At 34.8% G+C, this 24,737-nt stretch overlaps 1 protein-coding gene across 2 annotated transcripts; it reads right to left on the bottom strand.

The window, feature by feature from the left end:
- Positions 1-532: 532 nt before the first annotated feature.
- coro2aa (coronin 2Aa) lies at positions 533-24,123 on the bottom strand. 2 transcript variants are annotated; one of them, XM_079615452.1, is made up of 12 exons: positions 23,845-24,123; positions 13,602-13,802; positions 11,259-11,375; positions 10,994-11,143; positions 8,648-8,827; positions 8,009-8,125; positions 6,485-6,589; positions 6,284-6,380; positions 4,196-4,308; positions 3,958-4,048; positions 2,762-3,042; positions 533-2,659 (listed from the first exon to the last, which is right to left on the bottom strand). In XM_079615452.1, the coding sequence occupies exons 2-12, from the start codon at positions 13,800-13,802 to the stop codon at positions 2,528-2,530; spliced, it is 1,584 nt and encodes a 527-aa protein (XP_079471578.1). In that variant the 5' UTR covers positions 23,845-24,123; the 3' UTR covers positions 533-2,527. The 2 variants fall into 2 exon arrangements, with proteins under 2 accessions (XP_079471578.1, XP_079471577.1); XM_079615451.1 differs by lacking the exon at positions 23,845-24,123 and adding an exon at positions 16,479-16,770.
- Between the last annotated feature and the right edge of the window lie 614 nt (positions 24,124-24,737).

The raw sequence follows: 24,737 nt of genomic DNA, 5'->3' as shown, positions 1-24,737 counted from the left end.
ATCTTTTGGTTTCTGTCATGGTTACACAAAAATGTTGTGTAGTTCTATAAACAGGGATAGGACCCCTGCAGGACAGGGGACAGGTCACTGCTGTCCATTTGTCCTGTCAAATATTCTACAGGAACAGGATTGCCTTTAGAATTTGTAATATACCCGTACCATAATATAGATTGTGTATATGGTTTGTGCAGGACTTATTTATTAATATTTTATTATTATTTTCAGTAGACTACTATTATGTAATTCTAGGAATCACACAGGATACACCTATTTTTGCAAGTACATGGACAAACCGGGCATCCGAAGGGCTCTGTAAATGGGCAAATCAGCACATCAGAATGATTTCTGAAGGATCATGTGACACTGAAGACTAGAGTAATGATGCTGAAAATTAAGTTTTGTCAATACAGAAATAAATTACATTTTAAAATATATCAAAATAGAAAACAGTTATTTTACTTGTATTTTTGATTAAAAAATTGCGTAAGACACCTCTTTTAAAATGATTTAAAAATAAATAAATGATACAGGTAGTGTATGAACATTTAATGTAGTGTATATAGACATATTGTCATTACACATCACACTGCCATAATTCACACTTTGATTATAACTAGATACAACTGTTTACTTCCAAAGTGTATTTAAATGTCATATTCCCTCCACCATCTCAAAACCTTAATATCTTTATTTTTGTTGAATATGGCATTACAAGAAATTATATGTATTGTGTTTGTGTGAATTTAAGTCAGTGTTACAATAAGATGAATTAGCAATTACATTAGAAATAACATGCATATAATAAATAGCATTCTATACTTTATTCAACTCATTTAGACCATTCTGTCAAAGCTGGGTGTGTTTGAGAGACAGGCACGAATATCACTCAAACTGTTTGGAAAAGGATACCAGCTAAGTCACAAGTCATTTTTAAATGTGAGTGGCAGGTGGAACAGAGGCCGATACAATCCAGTGAAATTTCCACAAGTAAGGGTGATCATGCATCTCTCTATCTCTGTGTGTGTGTGTTGCTCCCAGTGAACTAACTAATTTGAATAGATACATTTGATTTTAAATATTTAAATCAACAAGACTAATAAACATTAGAAGTAGTGTTCATTGTTAGTTCATGTTAACTAATGAAACCTTAAAATGTTACCATTTTGTCTCTCTATCCTAAGAAACTGATCAGTTTGCCCTGGAAAACTCAGCCTAACAGTCGTGACAAATGTTTATTTGCAATAAATTCCTTATTGAAAGCCTCTTTATCTGGCCTATTTTACCCGATTATCTGATTTATTTGTGTTAGGATTAAAAAAGAAGAGACTGCAATCAAGGCTGTTTGGACAACATTTAGTAGATAATTTGGAGAAATATTTGAGCAACACTTAAAATAGCATCTTTAACCTCTTATTCCATTATATATTCTGATGTTTACATGTACAGATCCCTTATATAAACAAAACATTATTCAAATATAAAATAAAAAAAATATGGCTTTTCCAAATTTGTGAAACTAAGCATTGTATCAGGGACCCCTAATGGGTCACTGTTTTTAATTTACATAACAAACGGGTTGGTTTTAAGTGAAACACACGGTAAACCATTAAAATATCATGGTACTTACATGCATTTTGGCAGTTCACAGCAAACGTGTTACAGAATTGAATTACTGAACCTAAACTTGACTTTCCTTAGATATTGTGTGAACCCCAGCCAGTTCCCACAATAGTGCCTCATCAGTGCATGCTGGGATTTACTAAACTCTTTTAACAGCATTTAAACACACACACACACCAAAAAAAAAAAAAAAAACTTAAACATAAGATGATAATGTACAAGTTAAGAATTTACATTTTCAAATTTATGTCCCTTTGTTCAAAACAATTCGGATTTCCATTATCAAGCTTTCTTGCCACATCACTCATCCATTTGCACATAAATTTAAATAGAAAATTAATCAGGAAAATAAAAAAATCTCATGTTATTCACAAATAACCCAATTTATAAAACAAACCACACATATTACGCCTTTTTTAAAATAATAATTAAAAAAAAACATTTAAACAAGTATGATCACAATCAAATTTTTTTTTTGCATAGTGCTAAAGTGTAAAAAAAAAAACTTCCAAGGAGGTTGTACAGTGTTTATGTGCACAACACTTGCATACAAGGAATGACTTTCATAAAGAGATGCTAGTAATGAGAATGTAGCCTGTTTCCATAAGGGGCGGTCACGTTAGCGAAATTTCGGGGGCAAAAAAGCTCCATTGTCCGTTGTCAATAGTGTAGCGATGCATAAAGTCCAGCTCACACAGTCACTTTAAAAAAAAACAGCTCTCTTTGACCAACTTGAACACAAACAAAAATGTCCTTCCTTACACAAAATTCCTGTTAGCGCAAATTCCTATTGACTGGTTTTCGCCCGCGAAATTTTACTGAGCAATGGTAAACGTGACCACACCTTAACAGCATAATTCATGAGGCAGAATGTTAGTGAAGAAGACACGGCTTTTGACAGTTTCTCTCAAAGAGTGGCTTGTGAGTTTTTCACATTTTTGATCTCCAATTCCAACTGTTTCATCCGCACATCCTTCTGGTTAAGAAGCTCCCTCAACCTTCGGATCTCTTCCTGCTGCTTATAAAACATTTGTCGGAGCTATATGCAGAAACACATACATAAACACACATTAGAGGAACGTATGAAAACACTTTTGAGGTGAGTAGCCCCTTAGTAGAGTGTCTGTACCATGTACCATACCTCGTTCTCTGTTTTTGGTGGCGAGCAGTGCGTGGAGTCCAGTTGTCCGTTGCTGACATATGTTGTGGAGCTGCTGTTTTCATCTGTGGATGGAAGCAGCAAGGTAGGGTGGGATTCTTTGCGCTCGTTCTCCTCTTTGGCATCCAGACGTTCATGAATCAGCTGATTCGGCCGGCTGCGAGAATGGCGTGTCTCCGTCGAGTCGGTTGGGCCTTTACTCAAGCCCACCTCCACATATGAGTCCAGTTTACTTCCAGGCCTCAGACACATCATCAAAGGATCTGCAGAGTAAAAAGCAAGTATAAGTGAGGCACAGTCTCTGAATCACCCAAAAAACTCTATATATTTTTTATAACATCATATGTAGCAATAATGCAAGCACTACCAATCCAATGTTTTTTTTTAAATACTTTTATACATCAAGGATGCATTCAAATTGTTTAAAGGTGACAGTAAAGCCTCTTACATTGTTACAATATATATATATATATATTTCAAATAAATGCTGTTCCTTTTAACTATCTATTTATTTATCTAATTGATCATGGTTTCCACAAAAATATTAAGCAGCACAATTGTTTTCAACACTAATACTAGTAAGAATTGTCTCTTGAGCACCAAATCAGCATATTAAAATGATTTCTGAAGAATCATGTGACTGCTTAAGGATCAGAGTCATGGCTGCTGAAAATTCAGCTTTGCCATCACAGGACAAATCTACATTTTAAATAACTATTTTAAATTGCAATAATATTTCACAACATTACTGTTTTACTGTATTTTTTCTATTTTTGGTTAGTGCAGCCTTGGTGAGCATAAGAGACACATAAAACATTTAAAAAAATCTTACTAAGCCCACACTTTTGAATGGTAGTGTATTTTTTGGTGTCCTGTCTCATATACTATCTCTTTAATATCCCCTGTTCCCAGCATAAAACTGGCCAAACATGAAGTGGCTATTTTAGTCTTTTGAAGGGCAAGAGACTAAAATGGCTACTTAGCAAGTTGAGCCACTTTTATGCTTTTTATGGTGCTTTTATGGGTCATTTATGAAGCTATAAAGTCAACATGGAATGGTATGGAAAACAGCAGCTTAGACGTTCTACAAAATTTCTACTTTTTTGTTTCACGGAAGAAAGAAGGTTGGTGTGAGGGTACAAAAATGATGACAGAAAATTTATTTTAAAGACTCTGACCTTTGTCTAGACCACTGATCCACTCATCTGCTGTCATGGCGGGCTGGTTCCCAGCTGTCATGGGGTAAATGTCGTCTTGATAGGAGTCTGACTGCAGAACAGAACACAAACACATCTCTTGAAGTCACTTAGGGATAGTTAGGGATCCTATCATCAAGGACAGGACAGCACAGATATGAGAGAACTAGCTCTACTTTATGTTATATGTATTTGTATGGATGTGTGAACAGGATTATACCCTTCGTGGAACAATCATGGATAGAGGTTCTATGAGACTTTTGATTGTCACTAGTTTGTAGAATCTGAAGACTTCACAGGAACACACATCAAGCCCTCTCTTTGGCATGACACCTGAAAGAGAACACATGTTCTGAGTAGAAAATCACCCTTGAGAAAAAGAATTACACTTTAGCATGCTTTCGAATAGAATATTAAAACAGAAATGATATACTTTTCTAAATGAAATGTTTTCTGACACTTAATTGTTAATTGCAAATTGTATTTTAGTTTATGCTCTCTTCGGGAATTCATTTTCTTTTTTTTTAAATTGAGTGTTCACGCACGCACGCACGCACGCACGCACGCACGCACGCACGCACGTTTTTGTGGTTGTATTAAAAATAAAAACATAGTCTTCCCTCGCGGGTCAATTTGACCCCACATAGGAATGAATGGGAAATGGGAATACATTTTTTTATTTTATTTGTCAAAAAAATTTTATAATCTGGCACAATCCAAAACAAACACTCACACACACAAATGAAGACATGAACATCCAATGTATAACACACTCACAGCCACAACACCTAGCAATTCCCATTACAGCTTTACTGTGATAATAGTAAATTAAAGTAACAATTTTTTTTTATATCAGAATTATATTGTACTCCCCACACACACACAGACACTTTTGTTATTCTGAATCAAAATCAGCATTTTCAAATAAATATTGTTCAAGGTTTTACTTTTTTGTTTTTTTCCCCCTGCTGTCCACCTTACTAACTTGAATTATTACAAAATCTGATGCAAACGTAAAAAATGCTCAAAATGAAAACTACGAATGCTAAACCTTTACCAAAAATCGATTTTATGATGTCTAAATATGTACCTGAATGCAAACTGAAGAAAAAAAAACCCTGAAAAAACAACAACAAGTGACTTTAGGACCCGCAGGGGAACAGTTTATTTGCTCCATATAGAGATAAGGCCCTCTAGCGGCAAGAGTCATGAAATATCATGTTATGTTATTTTTTTTCCACAAGAGACACTTTGATCTGTTTTAACAAATTTTTGTATTTAAGTTGAAAGAATGTGCTTAAATTATATATAATTTCATTTAGAGGTAAACAATTTTTTTTTTATAATATTATCAAAATTAAATGATAAAAGCTTTCTGGACAAAAAAAAGGACTAAGTTTAATTTCATGGCTTCGGGTAATTTTGATCAATAGAACGATTCATTCAAGAATCGGACATCAATAGCAATTATATCCTCTTCTCCTCTTGATTGCCTGCCCAGCCCTGACATGAATGCACTGACGTACTGAAGTATTTATGGTAAACTAAATATATACTTCAATGTCACGAAATGTTGAAACGTGTAAGTCACGTATTTATTGTGTTAAGAAACATAGTCATGAAAGTGAACTCTTTACGTACAATTAACTGGCCTTTTATTTCATTAATGTTATATTATCTGCAAGTACAGTTGTTGTTTTAAATAACTGTATTACAATAAAATAGCAAACCAAGAGGCATCTGCAAACAAATGATGCTAGAGCTATTCTCAGAATTATCTTTTAGATGTAAACTTTTTTTCTAAGTAAGAAGTACTTTTTGTGCAGTAGTTTGCTTCAAAAATGTGCCTATGCCTTCTCTTTAATGTAATATTTTGTTTTCTAATGCAGTTCTTTAGAAAACATTGATACATTTAAGTGTCCCTATATTTTTTTGGGGGTCTTAAACATGTTTGATTATGAAGTCTGTTCAGTTGAGACAGGCATGTTACAGTATGTAGCCATGTGATGCAGATGAAGCGGAACATTCTTTAACCGATCTATATTTATGTACAAGCGCTATGTTAAGTGCGTTTCAAACACCTAAAGCATTTAAAGTATTTACTTACCCAACCTGATTAGTGGCATAAATTGCAAAAATACTTTTGAAGTAGCAAGGATGAGCCAGCTTTTAAACAATATTCTATACTATTCAAACTATGTTACTGCTGTTTTGACTACTTGTGCAAGAGATGGAGTTGGAATCGGGAAATAGATTTATGATGAATTGTTTTCATAAGTCTGTGTTTGTGCACATGTATAGTACTCACCCATTCCCTTCTGTGGTAGAAGAGATCGGTATTCAGTCAAATAATGCACATATGGCTTCTCCGGGCTGATTTCATAGTATCTGATATTTCCATCACCCTAAAGATTGAAGGAGGATTGTGTTATCCATTAATAACCTTTATCATCAATACAGCACTAAAACGCTAGTTGCCAATCTGGTAGTCCAGGTTATAAGTACTCACTTTCCCAGCTATGTAAAGCATGTGTGTGTCAGGGTCATAAAAAGGGAAGAGGACACCGGAGGAGCCGTCCAAGTCCTCTGAATAAGACGGCTCAGAGAGGTCCTCCTGTAGAACACATGCATGAACGTAAGTTTAGGACTCAACACATCTAATCTAAACAGCACTGGTTTCTTTAAACCAAATCCCTGAATCAAAAATACCCATAAAAAGTTATTACAAATACAAAAATTAGAACTGTATCTACATTAGATCCATATTTAACTCATCCCATAGGGAAGTAGACAGAAAAGCATTGTAGTGATTGTGATAGCATGATTGTGACACTAGGGGGAAATCTAAAGTGAGTCGTGGACTGTTGAGGATGGACCTGTCAAACTGGAGCTAGTATATAGATGATCTGTCCATTCCAACCAGAGTCAGATGTAACCCATTAAAAACACCACCTGAAGTGAGGAAAAATGTCCCAGATATTTCAAATGTGCTTAGTGAATTCCTCTGTTTTTGGAATGATAAGTTAATCTCTAAAAACTCTAGTGCCGCTAACAATTAAAAAATCCTAAATTGATCAAACATGACAGTAAAACTAATATTTTTCAAATAAATGCTGTTCTTTTGACCTGTTCTATTCATCGAAGAACCCTTAAATTTTTTTATTTTTTTTATTGTAATAATATTTTATAATATTTATGATTTTACTGTATTTTTGAACAAATAAAGATACTTTCTTTATGCTCAGTTTATTGCACCCGTGGGTTTCAGCTAAATCTTCTGCCATTTAGAATTTTGGTGAAAATTTACTTTTTCAAACTTGTCTTACATCTATTTTTGTGAATATAGATTGTATACATATTTCAGTTTATCTCTTTCAATGTACTATTGGGTGTCACATTTGTTATTTTGTTTTAGAATGTAATAATAAAAAATAAAAAAATTAGTTGTGCTATGATTTATTTTTATATAGGACTTAATAGATATCAGTTATCAATAAATCATTTGATTATAATTTCAGACGTTTTTTTTTTGTAATAAAAAACTGCCTATGACAAAACAATTCTGTTCAATTGCATTAGCATTGGTTTGCTTGGCCCAGTAATTTCTGCTGGATATATATGTTTAGCTGTTACCTAAGATTTTATATATTTCATTATATTCCATTCTAGGCCTTGTATGCGTGTAGTTAATATGAAACTCTTTTAATGAAAATAAACTAAAATAAAAATAGCACTAAAGACTGAACATGAACAGTGATTACATGGAAATGTACTGTGACAGTAAACAGCAGAAAGTATATATTTTTTATAATCAAATGCAATTTAGAAGAGCATGTTTGTGTAATGATATCTTGTGCATTATTTTACTTTTGTATTTGATTTTATAGGTAACATTGTAGCCATAATTGCTCTGATCGAGAATTTCTTTCAATTAACGAATGAAAATGTTGCCATAAAAAGATAACATGCTGTGTGTTTTTATACAAATATAAAAACGGGAATAATTAAGGAGTCTATTTTTAACAAGCCTTACCTGATCCCAAAGTGCAATCTGACGATGGTTCCAGCGTGAATTGCCCGTAGAGAGAAGCATTTTCAGGTTTCCAATAAATAGCACTTTAATGGCTCTGTGTGACTTGCAGTCAGTCTCCTAAAATCACACATTACACATGACATTTCAAAATAAACGCACGTTCCCTTTCTCTTTCTTTTTCAAAAAATATACTGAAAAAAAAAAAACCTTAACAAAACTTTAACACATTTTAATTATCACAAAAATTCAATCAACCATGTCCTGTAAAATGAAATAAAGCGTGAATTGAGTCTTGTGTTCGTCCGAGTCACTTGAGGAGACATGACAGTGTGAATGTAAGCCTCTGGGCTGATGCTGACCTCTGGGTAACAGATCAACCATGGCTGCATTGGTTTCTTAAAGGTGCTAGTTTTGGATGTGTGGTGTCAGAGGGGCAGACAAGGGGAAGTGCATTTCTGTGCAAGTCCACATACTGTACGCTGTATGTGTCCCAGCTCATAATTCAAATTAAGTGAAGGAATGGGTAAAGTTTTACAGGGGGAAAAATGAAGTCAAAACTCATGATTGGTTCCACCTAATAATATGAGCATCAAAAACATGACAGATAGAGAGGAACATCAGACTCAAGGCCACACACACCTGTAAAAGGATGCCAGTACGCGGGTCAATCACTCGGATCTTCTTATCTTTGCAAGAGGTGGCGAGTCTGCTGCCATCTGTGTTGAAGGACATGGACAGAACCACATCTGAATGCACACTGATGGACCGCACAGGGTACTTGATCACCTGTTCAGGAACGTCCAGCCTCCACATCAAAACCTACACATGAACACACAAATAAACACTTAAAGTCAATTAAGTTGCACCTACTGACATTTAATACACTACCGTTCAAAAGTCAGTACGATTTCTTTGAAATTGTATTCATCAAGAAAGCATTTAACTGATCAAAAGTGACAGAAAAGACTCTTTTCAGAAAAGTTATTTTGAACTTTCTATTCATCATACAATCCTTTAAAAAATGCATCATGGTTTCCACAAAGATTTTAAGCAGCACAACTGTTTTCAACATTGATAATAATAATAAATCGTTTTTTTAAGCACCAAATCAGCATATTAGAAGGATTTCTGAATGATCATGTGACACTGAAGACTGGAGTAATGATTCTGAAATTTAGCTCATCGATCACAGGAGTATATTATATTTTAAAATATATTAAAATAGAAAAAGATATTTTAAACTGTCATATTTTTTTCACAATATAAATGAATGCAGTCTCTGTGAACATAAGAAACTTCTTTTCAAAAACATTACAAATTATACCGACTTTTGAAACTTTTGTTAGTGTCCCATAACTGTAACAACATGACACATTTCAATTGTATTTAAAAAAATGTTTTACATAATTCACACACACAATTTTTAATTTAGATCTCATCCATTAAAATCTGATAAAGACTGGGGGAGAACGTTTCAGTCAGTGGGAAACCAATTTTAAACACACAACACACTCTCTACAGTTAAGAATCCAACAGTTACGTTACGAAGCTACAGTTAAGGAAACGTTGCAAGGAATGTGAGGTAATGTGTGAGAGTCATCATTGTGAAGATTGTTGCTCTACACCCACCTTCACTGCCTCGGGACAGCACAAAAACAACCCAAACAGAAAGAAGTGAGGACAGGGTCGGAAGACCATGAAAAATAAGATCTTAAAAAGAGTGATGGTTAAAGCCACTTTTGTTCATGGGGGTTGGGGTGGAGGGGTATCATAAATACAAATGGAGGGGGAATTCAATGTAATTGAATAAGAAATAAGAAAATCTCATCTTGAATGCCAGAAACAATGTATCAGACTGGCTATGAGCATTCAAGAAATGTAATGAGGAATACAAACAGTCCAGACACAAAGACCAAGACAGCTTCAGGTTTTTAGAAGCTCAAAACGGAATCAATTAACATTTTCAATCTTTGCCTACACCAGGGTTTGGCAACCTTTTTGGTTATTCTGATTTTTATTTCATTATACGTTTAACAGGGGGCTGTAAAAGGGGCATTACTATCTGACTGTGAAAGATGTGATGCGTACATTACATATTATGAGGCACATTCATATGCTAATACAGTTATGTTGAATTGAATTGCTGATTTTAGGCTTTTTATGCAGAAAAATTCGGGCTATTTTTTCAAAGTTCTTAGAAAGTTTGGATTTGACTACAATGTTTTAACTGTAATTACATGTTTATAAAATAAGCCACAAGCAAAACTGGGAGATCGAATTGAATTGAACTAAACTAAATCAGATCACATAAATAAAAGAGTCACTGCTGCAATACTATATATCATCATTTTTGGAACGCTGCTTGTCCAACTAATAGCTATAATTATTTATTTAGGAGATCCTTAAGCCTCTCTTCCAATGTTATCAAGGTCACTGCAGACTTTTGGGTCTCTTTCAGGTTATAAATGATATCTACCAAAAACTCAGCTGCTGGTTTACTATTATAACACTTAGTTTAATTCATATAATACATCGAATGGAATATAAAGACTATAAGACCCTGATATTCTAAATATTGCAACTTTTACCCCAAAATATAATGTTATATCCCTGTTTTTGTTTGGTATATGTTTTAATTATGCATTTATGCTTTATCATCTGCTCAGTTGGAGAGTTGCACTTCTAAATTACCTTTTTCTTTTCCCTCCCTTTTAAAACATATTTAAGTAAATAACTACACTAGTTTATCCACAAAAATAATTAAAATGTTTTATTTATTTCATTCACACATTCAAAGAATACAATTCTTTTGGCCTTGGAACTGGAAGGGAAGTGTTTACAATTAAAAGATTGGGAAACTGTTTTCAAGCTAACAAAAAGAGCTTCCTATCACTGTGATTATTTGAAATGTCTTCCTGAGGGGGAAATTCACTGAAATCTCGTCTCTCTTCATTCCATGACAAACTGTACGTATAGTTTAATTACCTGGTAGTCATAGCCGGTACTGAAAATGATGTTGTCGGCAGTTGGATGCCACTCGACGAGGCCGACTCGTCGTGAATGACTCTGCAGCTCCTTCCAAGGCACTGTGATGTTCTTCAGAACACCATGTTCGGGAATATCCCAAATCTTTACCTGAACAACAAACATGTGCACACATGATAAGCTGTAAAAATGTGAACACGATATCCGTTTTCGTGAGTAAAACGTATACATGCACCAGTCTGAATCTGAGGTGATTCACACTTACTGTGGTGTCCTCTGAACAAGATGCTATGCAGAAGTCATCAAAGGGATTCCATTTGATGTCAAGTACATTGCCTCTATGACCAGAAACCTTTGGATGATGAGGGTCAACCTTGCCAGTCTGAGAAGGCACAAAGATACACCGTTATTTATGCATATACACATAAATACACAACCATGGAGTCAAGGTTTTTGGGATGTTTAGCATGGACCTTTTATGTACACTACTGTTCAAACGTTTGGGGTCTGTAAGACTAATACTTTTAATCAGCAAGGCGACATTAAATTGATCCAAAAATAATAATAATAATAATAGAATCCTGACTAATCTATCACTATTTCCACAATTATACTAGGTGTAACATGTATGTTCAGTTTTGGTTTCTTTTCACTGAGTTCTGTTCCTGTTTTGCGTGTCTGAGTACCTAGTTAGTTTCCTTGAATGTTAATTAGTCCCTCACACCCGTTTCTGTTCAGTTTGATTACCCTTATGTATTTATGCCCTGTGTTTCCTTCATTCCCTTGTCTGGTATCGTCTAAGAAGTTAAACGTGATTGTGTTCATTATACTCCAGCGATGTCCTGAGTTTTAAATAAAGACTGTTTTTCTTTGCACTTCGTTACAGCCACTGCGTGACACTAAGCAGTACGTTCATTTGCATTTCAAACATTCATAATAATGAGAAATGTTTCTTGAGCACCAACTACTCAATATATTAGAATGATTTCTGAAGGATCATGTGACACTGAAGACTGAAGTAATAATGCTGAAAATTCAACTTTACCATCACATAAATAAATTACACTAGAAAATGGTTATAAATTGTAATAATATTTCATAATATCACTATTTTTACTGTATTTTTAACCAAATAAATGCAGCCTTGGTGAGCAAGAGAGACTTCTTTCAAATACATACAAATTCATACTGACCCCAAACTTATATAGTGTATCTTGAATACAACAAATGTGTTTGGTCTTGTTTCGCTTGTTTTAAGGATACATCTCACAAAATGTGTGTTAAAACAACTGAAGTGAGTACTTATATTCAACATTCTCCAAAAACAAGTCTATGCAATGTTGCTTTTCAATTCCATTTTTTATGGATATTTCGATATTTTATCTGAAAACAAGACACCGACACTAGAATAGGATTTGTTTCCAGCGTAGTACAAAAAAAGTTGTTACCAAGAATCACAGCACAGAAATGTGTTCCAAAAGATACAAGTCTCAACAAAGAGAAAATCCTTCAGTAGTAAAAAAAACAAGTACGTAATGCAAATGACTCAGATAACAAGTGACGAAACTTGACTTTATCATTATTCATATCTAAACTAACAACTGTGTTGATTCTGGGCAAAGGTGTTAAAATGTTGAAATGTTCAAACCTGCATTAACTTGAAATGTGCGATCAGACCATTTTATATGTTGTTTCCTACATTGTTGTTTCCTACATATGCACATTGTATTGTATACTTAAATTAATTAATACTACTTTTTAGTCAACCTATGGTGTGTGTGTGTGTGTGTGTGTGTGTGTGTGTGTGTGTGTGTGTGTGTGTGTGTGTGTGTGTGTGTGTGTGCGTGTGTGAGAGTTGAGTGTGTGTGTGTGTGTGTGTGTGTGTGAGGGTTGAGAGAGACAGACAATATAGAAAGATGCCTCCAGGCTTTTCATGTAACCTGTGCCATTCCTGAGACATGAGATAATACCTGACTAAACATGAGACAGTCAACAGACCAATAAAATGACAGAAGTCTAAAGTGTGTCAGAACAGGCAAGCATGTATGAGTGAGTGTGTGTGTGTGTGTGTGTGTGTGTGTGTATGTGTGTGTGTGTGTGTGTGTGTGTGTGTGTGTGTGTGTGTGTGTGTGTGTGTGTGTGGTCCTACACTATGGGGACAAAATGTCCCGACAAAGATGGCACTATCGGAAATCCTTGTCCTTTCGGGGACATTTATTGGTTAACAGCTTATCAGTGATGCTTTTTGAAAATGTATTGCAGAAAGTTTTCTGTGAAGGTTGTAATTAGAGTTAGGGTTAAACCCAACATGTGTGTGTGTGTGTGTGTGTGTGTGTGTGTGTGTGTGTGTGTGTGTGTGTGTGTGTGTGTGTGTGTGTGTGTGTGTGTGTGTGTGTGTGTGTGTGTGTGTGTGTGTGTAAAGAGAAACAGCATGTAAAATATCAGAAGCAAATAAATATGTAAAAAAAGGCTATTGGTCTTTGGTTGCCTTGAAGAAAGAGTGAAGACACCAATTTCTGTAACTCGCCAGGTTGTCCTTGAAAGAATGTTACACTAGTTTAAAGAGTATTAAGTGTGCTAGTCACGTATATGAGAATGTTTCACTCACATGATGGATGGATAGCACCAGGAATGATCCGCCCCCCGCACATTCGGTGATGACTGCGATAAAGCGAGGGTTGGCGGCGCAGAGGGGGTTGTCGTGAACACTCCGGGTGATGGGGACGCCATCATAGCAATTCTCTTTTGTGGCCGGCTTCCCAAACACGTGGCGATACTTGGAACTACGGTACTGAGGACGCCATGTCATCTAGAGTGAAACAGAAGAATTAGTGAAATAAGCAGGATACACATTTAACATTTCTGCCAATGCCACAAGGCTAGGAAAGACATAAACAGGGAGAGAAAAAATAATCATAATTTGAACCTTAAAAACATCTAGAAGAGGAGGCTGAGAGTTCAGAAAGGTCAAATTGTTCTGTGCAAGTTTAATATTTAATGAAAATAAGAACCATAAATGCATAACAGAGAATGTGTAAGAACAGCTCATGAAATACTATGAGTCACCAACAGAACACAAACATAAAAGTTAGCAGGGCTGAAACAATTGAAAATCGATAACTGAAATAATAAAAATGTCGATTAGTTATTTCAATCACTGTACAGAAGGGGGGAAATGCACTTTTTTGGGAAAACAATGTATTTGAAAATAAATGATAGAGGCTAAAGGGCAACAGAAAAAAACTAAAAGTAGGCCTATATGAGCCAAGTTGACCAAAGAATTGAAGAACTTTGACAAAAAAAAAAAGATATATGTCAGATTTCAGTGGTTCCTGTGTCAGGCGATTTTATGCTGTTTAATGTGCTTGGGAAATTCTCATAAGTTCTTAATATATATTTTACTGTGATATTCTAATCGGTAAATCAGGAATAGTCTGGGTAGCCTCACCCAATAAGACCCTGCTGATAGATGCTGTAACTTCACCATTAGGATTGCACCATTATGAAGTTATTTTTTAATTTTGCTTAATATTTTGGTGGAAACCGTGGTACTTTTATTCCCCATGATTCTTTTATGAACAAAAACAACAGCATTTATTTGAAATAAAAATGCCGAACTTTTGAACAGTAGTGTGAGTATAATTATATATAGGCCTATATATATATATATATATATATATATATATATATATATATATATATATATAAATATATATATATATATATATATATATATAATTATACTCACACTACTGTTCAAAAGTTCGGGATTTTTATTTCAAATAAATGCTATTTGAAATATATATATATATATATATATATATATATATATATATATATATATATATATATATATATATATATATAATTACTTAATCAAATAAATAATTGACAGATTAATCCATTATTAGACCTGCACAGATTTTTACAGAGCATTCAAAAATATCTACACATATCTGTCCCTTTTTGATAATTTTATTTTCTAGGAAATTTTGTTAATACTCTCAGCTACCCATAAAGATTTCCAAGTGGGCCTAGTTATCATCCACCTCTGCAGGAAACAATGAAGAAAACCCCCCACTAGACAAGTTCTTCTGACAGAAACTATTTCACAAACAAGCATCAGCAACAACCCAGATGACTGTGTAGATTAATGCATATTGAAAACAAGATGACAGGTTTTGCTGATGATGAAGGATAAAGTTCTTCCATACTAGATATAAAAGCAAGATAAAACTCTATTCAGAAGAAAATATGCTGTTTCAAGAACTGGATTTGCATATCTGATTTGTGAGTGTGCTGACTATTGTGAGTCTGCCTGACTAGAACTGCAACTACAAGTAACTAAAAATGTACAGGTGATTTCACAATGAACTATTGTACGCCAAAACAAGCGCACATATTTTCACACACACCTGAGATTAACATATGAAGCTTCCCTCTAAATGGAATACATGCTGGAGTAAAGGTTTATCTGGGCAATACAGGCCAAGGGGGGAAAATAGTTGCTCATTGATATATGCTCATTGATTTATTAGAGACAGCCTCGAAAATGAATCCACTGAATACTGTCAGCGTCAATATAAACACAACCATACAAAAATATATTGAAATCAAGTTGAGAACATAAAGTATTGCAACACTGTTAAATATATAAGCAAATCCTTCTGTGGCAGGATTTGTATGTTTGAGTTGTTCAGCTTTCAAAAGCTGGTGTAATGATTAACGGAGTGATGGATTAGACATGTAGGTGTGGTGGGAGGTAACAGATATAAAAAGCATGGCTATAGATTTAAAGCACAATTACTAAAATAACTAAAACTTTAAGGGTAGATGTCATAAGGAACGTGGCATTTAAAGTGAGTATTCTATCTAAAAGTATTCATTCTTTTTCTTTCGAGTGTAGCTAATTGCCACATTTAGTGAGAAAAGGAGACTTTGGGTGTCTTTTAATCAATTATATCGGTAACACTTAACAATAAGTTTAATTTGTTAACATTAGTTAATGTATTAACTAACATGAACTATACATTAGCAATACATTTGTTAATGTATTTGATCATCTTTGTTAACGTTAGTTAATAAAAATACACCTGTTCATTGTTCATGTTAGTTCACAGTGTATTAACTAATGTTAACAAATACAACTCTTGATTTTAATAATGTATTAATAAATGTTGAAATTAACATTAACAAAGATTAATAAATGCTGTAGGAGCACAGTTCATTATTAATTCATGTTAACTAAAAAATAATGTGTTACTAATGTGTTACTACTATCATATCTTTACAACCAAAAATTAGTTAAAATACAAATAAATAACGGTAGTGAGTATATCAATATCATAAATGCCTATTTATATTATGCATTATAATATCCTTCATCTCTCCAAACCCCTCTGGACTGAAATGTACTAATATGGGTCAGTGAAGGCAAAATCATATTTTAAGTGTTTCAAAATTCCTTTAATTTTCAACTACTCACCCTGTCTGTGCTGAGCACACGAAGACCTGAGAGAAAAGAGAGAATAAGGTGCAGAAATAAAGGTGGAGAAAATGATCCCTGTTTGCCACTTCCACCGGACGAGTTATAGTTCCATTTCAGATCTCTTGTAAAGCATCGCAGAAAAAGAGAAGACGACAAAGAAAGAAAAGGTCCACATAAACACAGCAGTCAAACTTCTGCCCTGCAGCCTGAGTAAACATGGACAGAATGCCAGCAGCACGTCCAGTGTGTGTGAGCGAAGCAGGTAAGAGATCATGTGCGCACACTCCCTAAATGGGTGGCGCCTCACAGCAGAAAGCACAGGGGATGGGGAGGTGTGAAGGAAGACAGGACAAATTCCTCACACGGATTTCCTGTACATTAATCACTAGGGCGATAAAGCAAAATTAATTAAGTCTCAGTACGTTTATAATTAATAAACAATATTGACAATTATTTATTTTCTTTGGAAGGAGTGTTTTTTAAATTCAATTTATTTATTTATTATAATTTACATGCACCAATATAACAAAATGTACTAATACACAGCTGCGTGTATCAACATTTCCAATGAAACATTCACCTAACATGAAAAAATGGACTTCTGAGTGATGATGCATATAAATGTATACACAGTTATGAATTGAAATGATTCAGGAAAATTAATCAAACATTTGTTGATAGTTTAAATCAGAAAAGCTTCTTTTTCTTAACACTCTCTCATGCTTGTCAGTATAGTGAGGCAGCTAGAAGGATTAAAATCACTGCAATATTCACAATTTTGCTCAATTTGGTGAGATTTTAATCAATTATTTATTCCATGGATCTGTAGTGTGATCACTTTTTTCTACAGTTACCTTTCTATTTTTGCTCAAGGACCTATAAATAGTTTCTCTATTCTTTGGCATGCGCATGCTGTTGTTTAAATATTTATTTCCAGCAGAATATAGGCTATTATGAGTATTTGACATATCACCCATTCTTTGTGGTATCTAAGTCCGAATCTGTCTGCTGTGTGACACATTTCAACTGAGCAGAAACAAAAGCAAAAGCTGTTTCGCTGTTTGATTGTACAACAAGGATTGCTCATTTCATTATCACGTGTTATCTGAGTACAGCAGAGGCACGGCAGAAATATGTTTATGCTTTGTAAATAACAAGTAAGGTAAAACAAATACTCAGAGATTGAGGACAGGAGGACATGAGTTGTAAAAGCGGTAGAGTTACTGGATGTAACTCAATATGAGGAGTGTAAACACACGCATGGGGACAGAGTCCAGTCCACAGGTCAGGTTTAGTCTGAAAGAGTTTGAGCAGTATCACTTCTATCAAATGAGTTCAAGTTTCACCTGAAAGGTGAGTTAGCTCAGTGATGGAGGTGGAACTGAACACCTACAAGGCACAGGTCCTGTGCCACAGGATGATCGAAATCGTTGAAAAACCTGCTAACTGCGTCGTTTTGCTGACTTGCTGCAGGCGGATGTCGATCACACAAAAAAAGAAGTGTTCACAACTACCATTAGCGATGAGTTCAGGCTCTGTTATACAAGCAATTATAGAGCAGCTCGACATGCATCTTCAAGAGCTGACTAATGTCCAGAGATTACAGACATTATGCTGATGACCAGCTACAGCACAGGAAAAGCTCGACGGGTGCAGATCTTTCAGCGCCGAAAGGGTATTTGATCTTGAATGGGGAGATCCGCATTTTGACAATACGACACCTGGTTTCAGTTTATGGGCCATTAAGACCTCACTAAATCCTAACTGTGTGGATGAGGCACTGACTTTATTATTGCCTGGGAGTATACAGGTCATTGACTGGTTGTTATGTTAATGATCCTTAAAATGTTGATAAAGACTGTGTTTTGATATGATAAATGTCTGCTGGCTTTTCAAGAGGGTCCTGTCTTTATTTTTCACTCTTGCAAAGGAGGTCTGTGAGTGAGGTTTGATCTGGAATAAGGACATGAGTGTGTGTCCTGAATAAATCAACAGCTTTATTGCACCAACACAAGATCAGTATTTGTTAGTTATTAACAGTAGTTGATAACTGAAACCCTAAAATCCCCAAATGAGCTGAATTAAAAGCTCAACACAAAATGTTACGTTTATTTTTCTTAGCAGTATAAATGTAATAACATTTAGAGGTTATGATTATTAAATACAATGTATATGGAATATGATTTAATATAAGATTTATGAAATATTTAATATACTTTTTTTTTTTTTTTTTCAAGCAATCGTGAATGTTTATGAATGTATTAAGATGCTACATAAACCAACCCAGGCTCATTGGAAAAATAAAACATTTATGAAACATGAAATTGCAGTTGCTGAAGTAAAGGTGTCCTTTACGGCTCTCTGTTTTGCAAGTGAAACACTGTTCCAGGTAAGCTACCATGCAAGATTATGTGATGCAAATGTCAAATCTATTCGAATAAAAAAATCATGCACTATGGTATTGTTGTTTTGAGGTCACGGATATTGTGCAAGGAACCGTGCAAAATTAAGTCTTCATTAATTGGTAATCTGCCTGTTATCATAATTTGCTTGAAAAGGAATAAAAGTGTTGGGCGTTTTACAACTACTAGTGATCCTTTCAGCTGGAAACTGCAGCGAATTGTATATGTTTAGGTACGTTTTGGAAAAATGTAGGCATTTTTTCCAATGAGGTTGCAACCAACATTAACTTTGAGCTAAGTATTAAGTTAAGATAAAGGAAACAACAAAATAGAGACAAACAAAACAAAAATTTCGGGTAAGAAAACATTTGTATATGTTTTGCAAATGCACCCCATACACTCTGTCTCCGTGCGGTTTGCTTAGCAAATACTCAATCTCTATTTAGCACTAGTAGGCTAGGAGGTGATCTGGATTTGTGAAATCATTGGTTGATTTGGTGAAATCATTAAGGTGAGCAGCAGTTTGTCAATCAATGTGTCCAGGAGAAATGCAAATGCAAATGTATTGGCAATGTACTAAAGCTGGACATGGACATGGCTCATTTTTACCAGCTCTTTTTTTTCCACAAAAGTGGGAATGTTCAATTTGAATTTCAAAGCTTACATTTGAATTTCCCTCTTAACAGAAAAAAAAACTAGCTGAGGCTCACCAAGCTGGTTTATATAGAGACATCTATGGATAAAAACATCTCCATCCCCCAGAGAAACAAAACAGTCTAGGGTGATTTATTATTACTATACACAACGTGAATTGCAGTTGCTTGTTAAATCAAAACTGTGCATCAAATGCAAGTCTTGAGGCTTACAAACTAAATCTCACTCTATAATGACACTTGCAATATGGGTGGAGAGTGAATGTGCCACGTGGCTTTACTCTGTTAGCAGACTGATTCAAACTATCTAAGAGCATAATGTGAAGGAACTGTCCCTTTCAATAACTTTACAGTTTGCCTGTATGGCCATTTTTGTGTTACAACTGATTCTTAAACCCAAGTCAAACATAACTACAACAAAATGAACAAAATTGTAATTTCTCCCCCAAACAAATGATTCAAGTTGGATATGGCTGAACTGCATAAGTCTGTATTCTCTGAAATTATTATGTGATGCATTAGTGTGTATTATATTATTATGGTACCATATATTAAACAATAGAAAGTGGACACTATGGATCCACATACGATTTGTTAATATAAATCATGATCCGTTCATGACCTGTCCATCTGCCTAAATGAGGGAAACTATAGCCTAATATTGCAAACAATACAGCCATCTGCTCATCAAACACTATGCCATTTAGAAGAGCTCATGAAACCTGAAACTGAATCAATATGATTATCGACTAATACAAAGAAGGGAAGTGCTGCACACACAAACTGTATAATGACTTGAGCATTACAGAGGGATGTGAAGTCAGGAAGATTCCATGCCATTCAATAACCCACTTAAGAAAAGAGGATGTTCGGAAACTGTCCTTTATGGTCTTCAAAGTGGGTACAGTAACTGCAGTGTGATATTAATAATAAAAGAAACAGGGCAGAGTTTTGCTGCACATATTATCTAGCATGCATTTTTATGTTATCAGCATAATTGACTTTAATCGTACATAAAATGTTAGGCTACCGGCATTTACTCTAGTCCTTACTATAGCCTAAGAGTGGTTTCATATTGAGCAACGTTATTTGTTAAGGGTTTGTAAGCTCCCAGCATGCATTGCAGGATGAATTAGGTATTGGATTATTGTTTTGCTGTATGCTGACTTGATTTATATAGAATAAAAAATATGATAAAACAACACTATACTAAACATATAGCTGTATAAAAAAAAAAGATTGAATTTCCCTAGCGGATGAATAAAATATTTATCTATCTATTATCTTTTATGTTGCTGTTTTTTCTTTATGGTGTTGTTTGTTGACTGTCATTGAGGTTTGTGTGTGTTAATAGTTGAGGACCATGTGTCTACATTTTACTACTGCTCTTCAGAGGCCTAGATCACTTTATTCAACTGTGTAAACAATGAAATAAAGAAAAATAAAGATGACTTATTTAGCTTATTAACACGTTGTTCAACAAGAATTGTGTACTTTTTTGACATCAACTTATTGGATGAATGAGATGTTTTGCATTTATCAACTGATCAATTCAAGTTGTTCAGAGAAAGTAGTATTACTGTATTTCAATTGTTCAGAGTGTTCAATTACTGATGCACATATGTTGCCTTGTTTCTTAACTCGACAACTGTGCGATGAACAGCCATTCTAAAAAAACTGAATCAATAGACCGGTGTGCGTTTCCATCAGAAAGCTTCTAATTTTACCAAAAGAAAAGAAAAAAAAAGAAAGATAGTCCCTGAGGATTCCCTGTCAGGTCAAGCTAATGTGGTATATCAGCAGAGTTCACCGTTTTCACAAACTCATGTTTTTTAGTTTAAACGAAGAGGATAACGGTATAGATTTTAACAACGTACAATTTGAAACCCATTTCAGGCCCTTATGTAAATGAAACGCTAAAATGCATAAAACGTTTTCCTTTTGAACTTTTTAACAGTTGAATAGGTATTGTGTAAACGCCCCCTTAGATGTCTTCTAAACAAAATCACAGAAATTCATTGTTTTTATTCAAAACCTTTATTCTCACCGAATATTCGTGTTTGGTGTAACATTTGGTGTGTTGTTAAAAGTAAAATGAACTGTCTTAAAGTCGGCATGAAATCTTGATTTAAATCTAAATGCATGTTTATCAATCTTATTGTGAATGATTCATCTACAGTATGTATGTTTAAAAAAATTTGACCTTGTTATTTTTTAGCAAAATAGATCATGACTGGATGGAAAAAAACAACGACATTATGATTTCTCTCTGGTGATGTATGCAGGACTTCAGCAATCATTTAATCCGCTCATTTAGTCCCAAACCCTACTGTATTTTTTTGATAATCCATTACACTCAGTATACATCACAATATGGAAGAAAAGATCAGTTTCGCTGTTTCAACTTGATCAATATGACTGTATACAATTGTGTATAGTTCATCAATGGAGTGCTGCAGGGATGACATATTTTTGTAAATTTTTTAAAGCTTTTACTTGTCTAGAAAAATAAATTTGCTAATATGAAGCTAAATTGGTCTACGGAAGTTATCTGGGACATTAAACAGGTAAACTCATCTACTCACTAGTCCAATTTCACAGCCTCACATTTATAATGTGCAAACTATTCTCACTTCAACTTTCAGGGAAAACGTTTTTTTTTTTTAAAATAAAGCCTAAAAGAGTGGTGTAGTTCGTTTATAGCCATATAGATTTTACTTCTGCCAATTGTATAGACTTCAATAGCGTTCAGTTATGAAGATTATTGTGAAAAATAACTGCGAAAATCCAAAAGGCAGTGGAAAAATCCAACTGGGTTTTCATCAAGGGAACAAGGGTGATTCGGGTTGGCCTACAAAAATACATCATCACTGCAGCACCCATTCCGAGAGAGAGTCAAGTCTTACTGGCACTGTTCTTCTTACCCTATACAAGTAAATAGTTTGCTTCAGTGTTTATTGTCAACCAGCGAAATATCAGCCATCAATTCTGAAAATCTGCTTTTCAGTCTATGCTGTGAATTATCACTGAACTGTTGGAAATATAATGAGCTAATAATGATGTGCAGTTGAATGAAAAGATGTTAAAGAAAGACATGAAGGAGTGAGAATAAATCCTGGACAGAAGAGCCAGAGTGAATCTGTGTCCAGGTAAAGACCCAGAATGCAGCAGCACTCATGGCTCACAGGCATGTCTGAACACGACCACACCTCCCTTTGACATGTCTCACCCTCAGGACTTTGACACCTGGCAACCCTCATGAACTGTCTTTCTTTACCTGGCCTCCCCTGAGTCTCACTCAGCACACCAGCCATGCCTATTTTCTCCATTTACATGAAACACGTGAAAGACAGTCTTTAAGACAACTCAAACTAGACATTGGTTGTATGACAGAAGTGTTTTATACGATGCAGGTTGCTTCTTTGAAGAAAAGTAGTCAAAATGTGGATGTCAAAACTGTGGTTGTGGTTCTGACACAAATGGCACACTTAGTTCACCCCGAATTGAAAATTCTGTCATTGTTTATCATTAAAAATGTTACAAATTTGTGCATACAATGGAAGCCAATGGTCAAAACTGTTTGGTTACAGACATTCTTCAAAATATCTTCTTTTGAGTTCTGCAGAAGAACGAGAGTCATACAGGTTTTGAACGACACGATGGTGAGTAAATGTTGACAAAATTTTCATTTTTGGTGACATTTTTTTCATGTGCATTCAAAGCAATTCACACATGTAAAGTGTGAGTTCAGCTGAAGAGAAAGGATAGTGGAAAAGTCTAAACACAATAAAATAAAGGTAACACTACAGTAAGGTTTCATTTGTTAACATTAGATAATTAACATGAACTAACAATAAAATTCATTCTGAAGCATTTATTATGTAATGTTGATTTCAACATTTGCTAATAGGCATATTATTAAAATCAAAAGATGAATTTGTTAATAATATTTAATGGACCTGAGCTAGCAGCATGAACTAACAACGGACAGTTGTATTTTATTAGCAAAGATTAATAAGGCTAATGTAAACGTATTGCTGGAATTGTGTTAACTAAAGTGTGATAAAGGTTACAAGAAAACAATGTCAAATATATAAAAAGCGTTATACAGTTAATAGAATAATCAAGTGGAGAATAATGTTGTAATAATAATAGCCTATTCACCAAAATCATTAGCCTACTCCTAAAGTGAAGTCACTCTAACTATTACCGTCAAACTAAATAAATGACATAACATTACACTGCCTATAATATTTACAGAGAAAACTAGAGAAAACTACAGCTAAGTGCAAATATTAGTTTTCTTACCTTTGTGATGGCCAGGCACTATGAAGAGAACTGTATTGCCCACGGCCACTAGATCCGCGTCTTTTTAAACAGTCTCTCACAGAAATGTGTCAGAGAGAGAGAGAAGAGTGTGAGAGATTATAGGATGAGCGGTCCATCGATGCCGCAGTGTTTGAGGTGAGGTGTGAGCATCAGCGGGCATCTGTTACTGTTCACTGTGTGACACAACCGTGTCCTCCTAAAGAGGCGCTTAGGTGCTCAGACAGACTGACGCGCCATTGAGGTCCATTCAAATCCCAAGACGCTGTTTGTTTTATTGGATGTATTTATACACAACAATGTATAATCATTTAAATGTAAGAATTCCAATGACAGTTACCCTTGGAACAAATGTAAATATCTGTAAGGAAACTCAATAAATGGATTAAATAAAAGTAAACGAGAACGACTAGGATTGGTCCAGCATCTACTGCGGAGTGTAAAGTAACATATGCCATGTGACATCGCTGACAATGAGTTACTCCAACATTTGTCTGGCCAATAATTTCCCCTAATTAAGAATATTCCTGAAAAACTTTTTTGGCATTTAGTTTAAAGATATGGTTAAGAGTTTAAAAAATATATATTTTATTTTTGGACAGATTGTCCTTGTCCAGTTAGAAATGACTTCCTCGCACTAAGCCCCGCCTATTTTCATCTTGTTTTTGTCTCTTTCGGTCCTCGTCCAGTTTTTCGATGTCTATGGGCGTGGGGCGGCGCTGCGGTGGAGTGAAAGGGTGGAGACTGAGAGATGATGAGAGATGATATAACCCATAACCTGTATCTGAGAACACCCCTCCCCCACCCCATAGTGATTCATAGAGGACCAGATTTATATTTTGGACAAAAAAAAAAAAAAAAATACATGTGCGGGT

Source organism: Phoxinus phoxinus, assembly GCF_949152265.1.
Source record: "Phoxinus phoxinus genome assembly, chromosome: 6".
Lineage (NCBI taxonomy): Eukaryota > Metazoa > Chordata > Actinopteri > Cypriniformes > Leuciscidae > Phoxinus > Phoxinus phoxinus.
This window is presented reverse-complemented; position numbering and strand designations above follow the sequence as displayed.

What these genes read in the sequence shown, in the direction of transcription:
- coro2aa (XM_079615452.1), bottom strand. Translation starts at nt 13,802, where the DNA reads ATGACATGGCGTCCTCAGTACCGTAGTTCCAAGTATCGCCACGTGTTT. An exon ending in TCTACCACAGAAGGGAATGG is followed by an intron (nt 4,309 to 6,283) that starts GTGAGTACTATA and finishes GTTCTCTTTCAG; the next exon opens with GTGTCATGCCAAAGAGAGGG. An exon ending in CACCAAAAACAGAGAACGAG is followed by an intron (nt 2,660 to 2,761) that starts GTATGGTACATG and finishes TTCTGCATATAG; the next exon opens with CTCCGACAAATGTTTTATAA.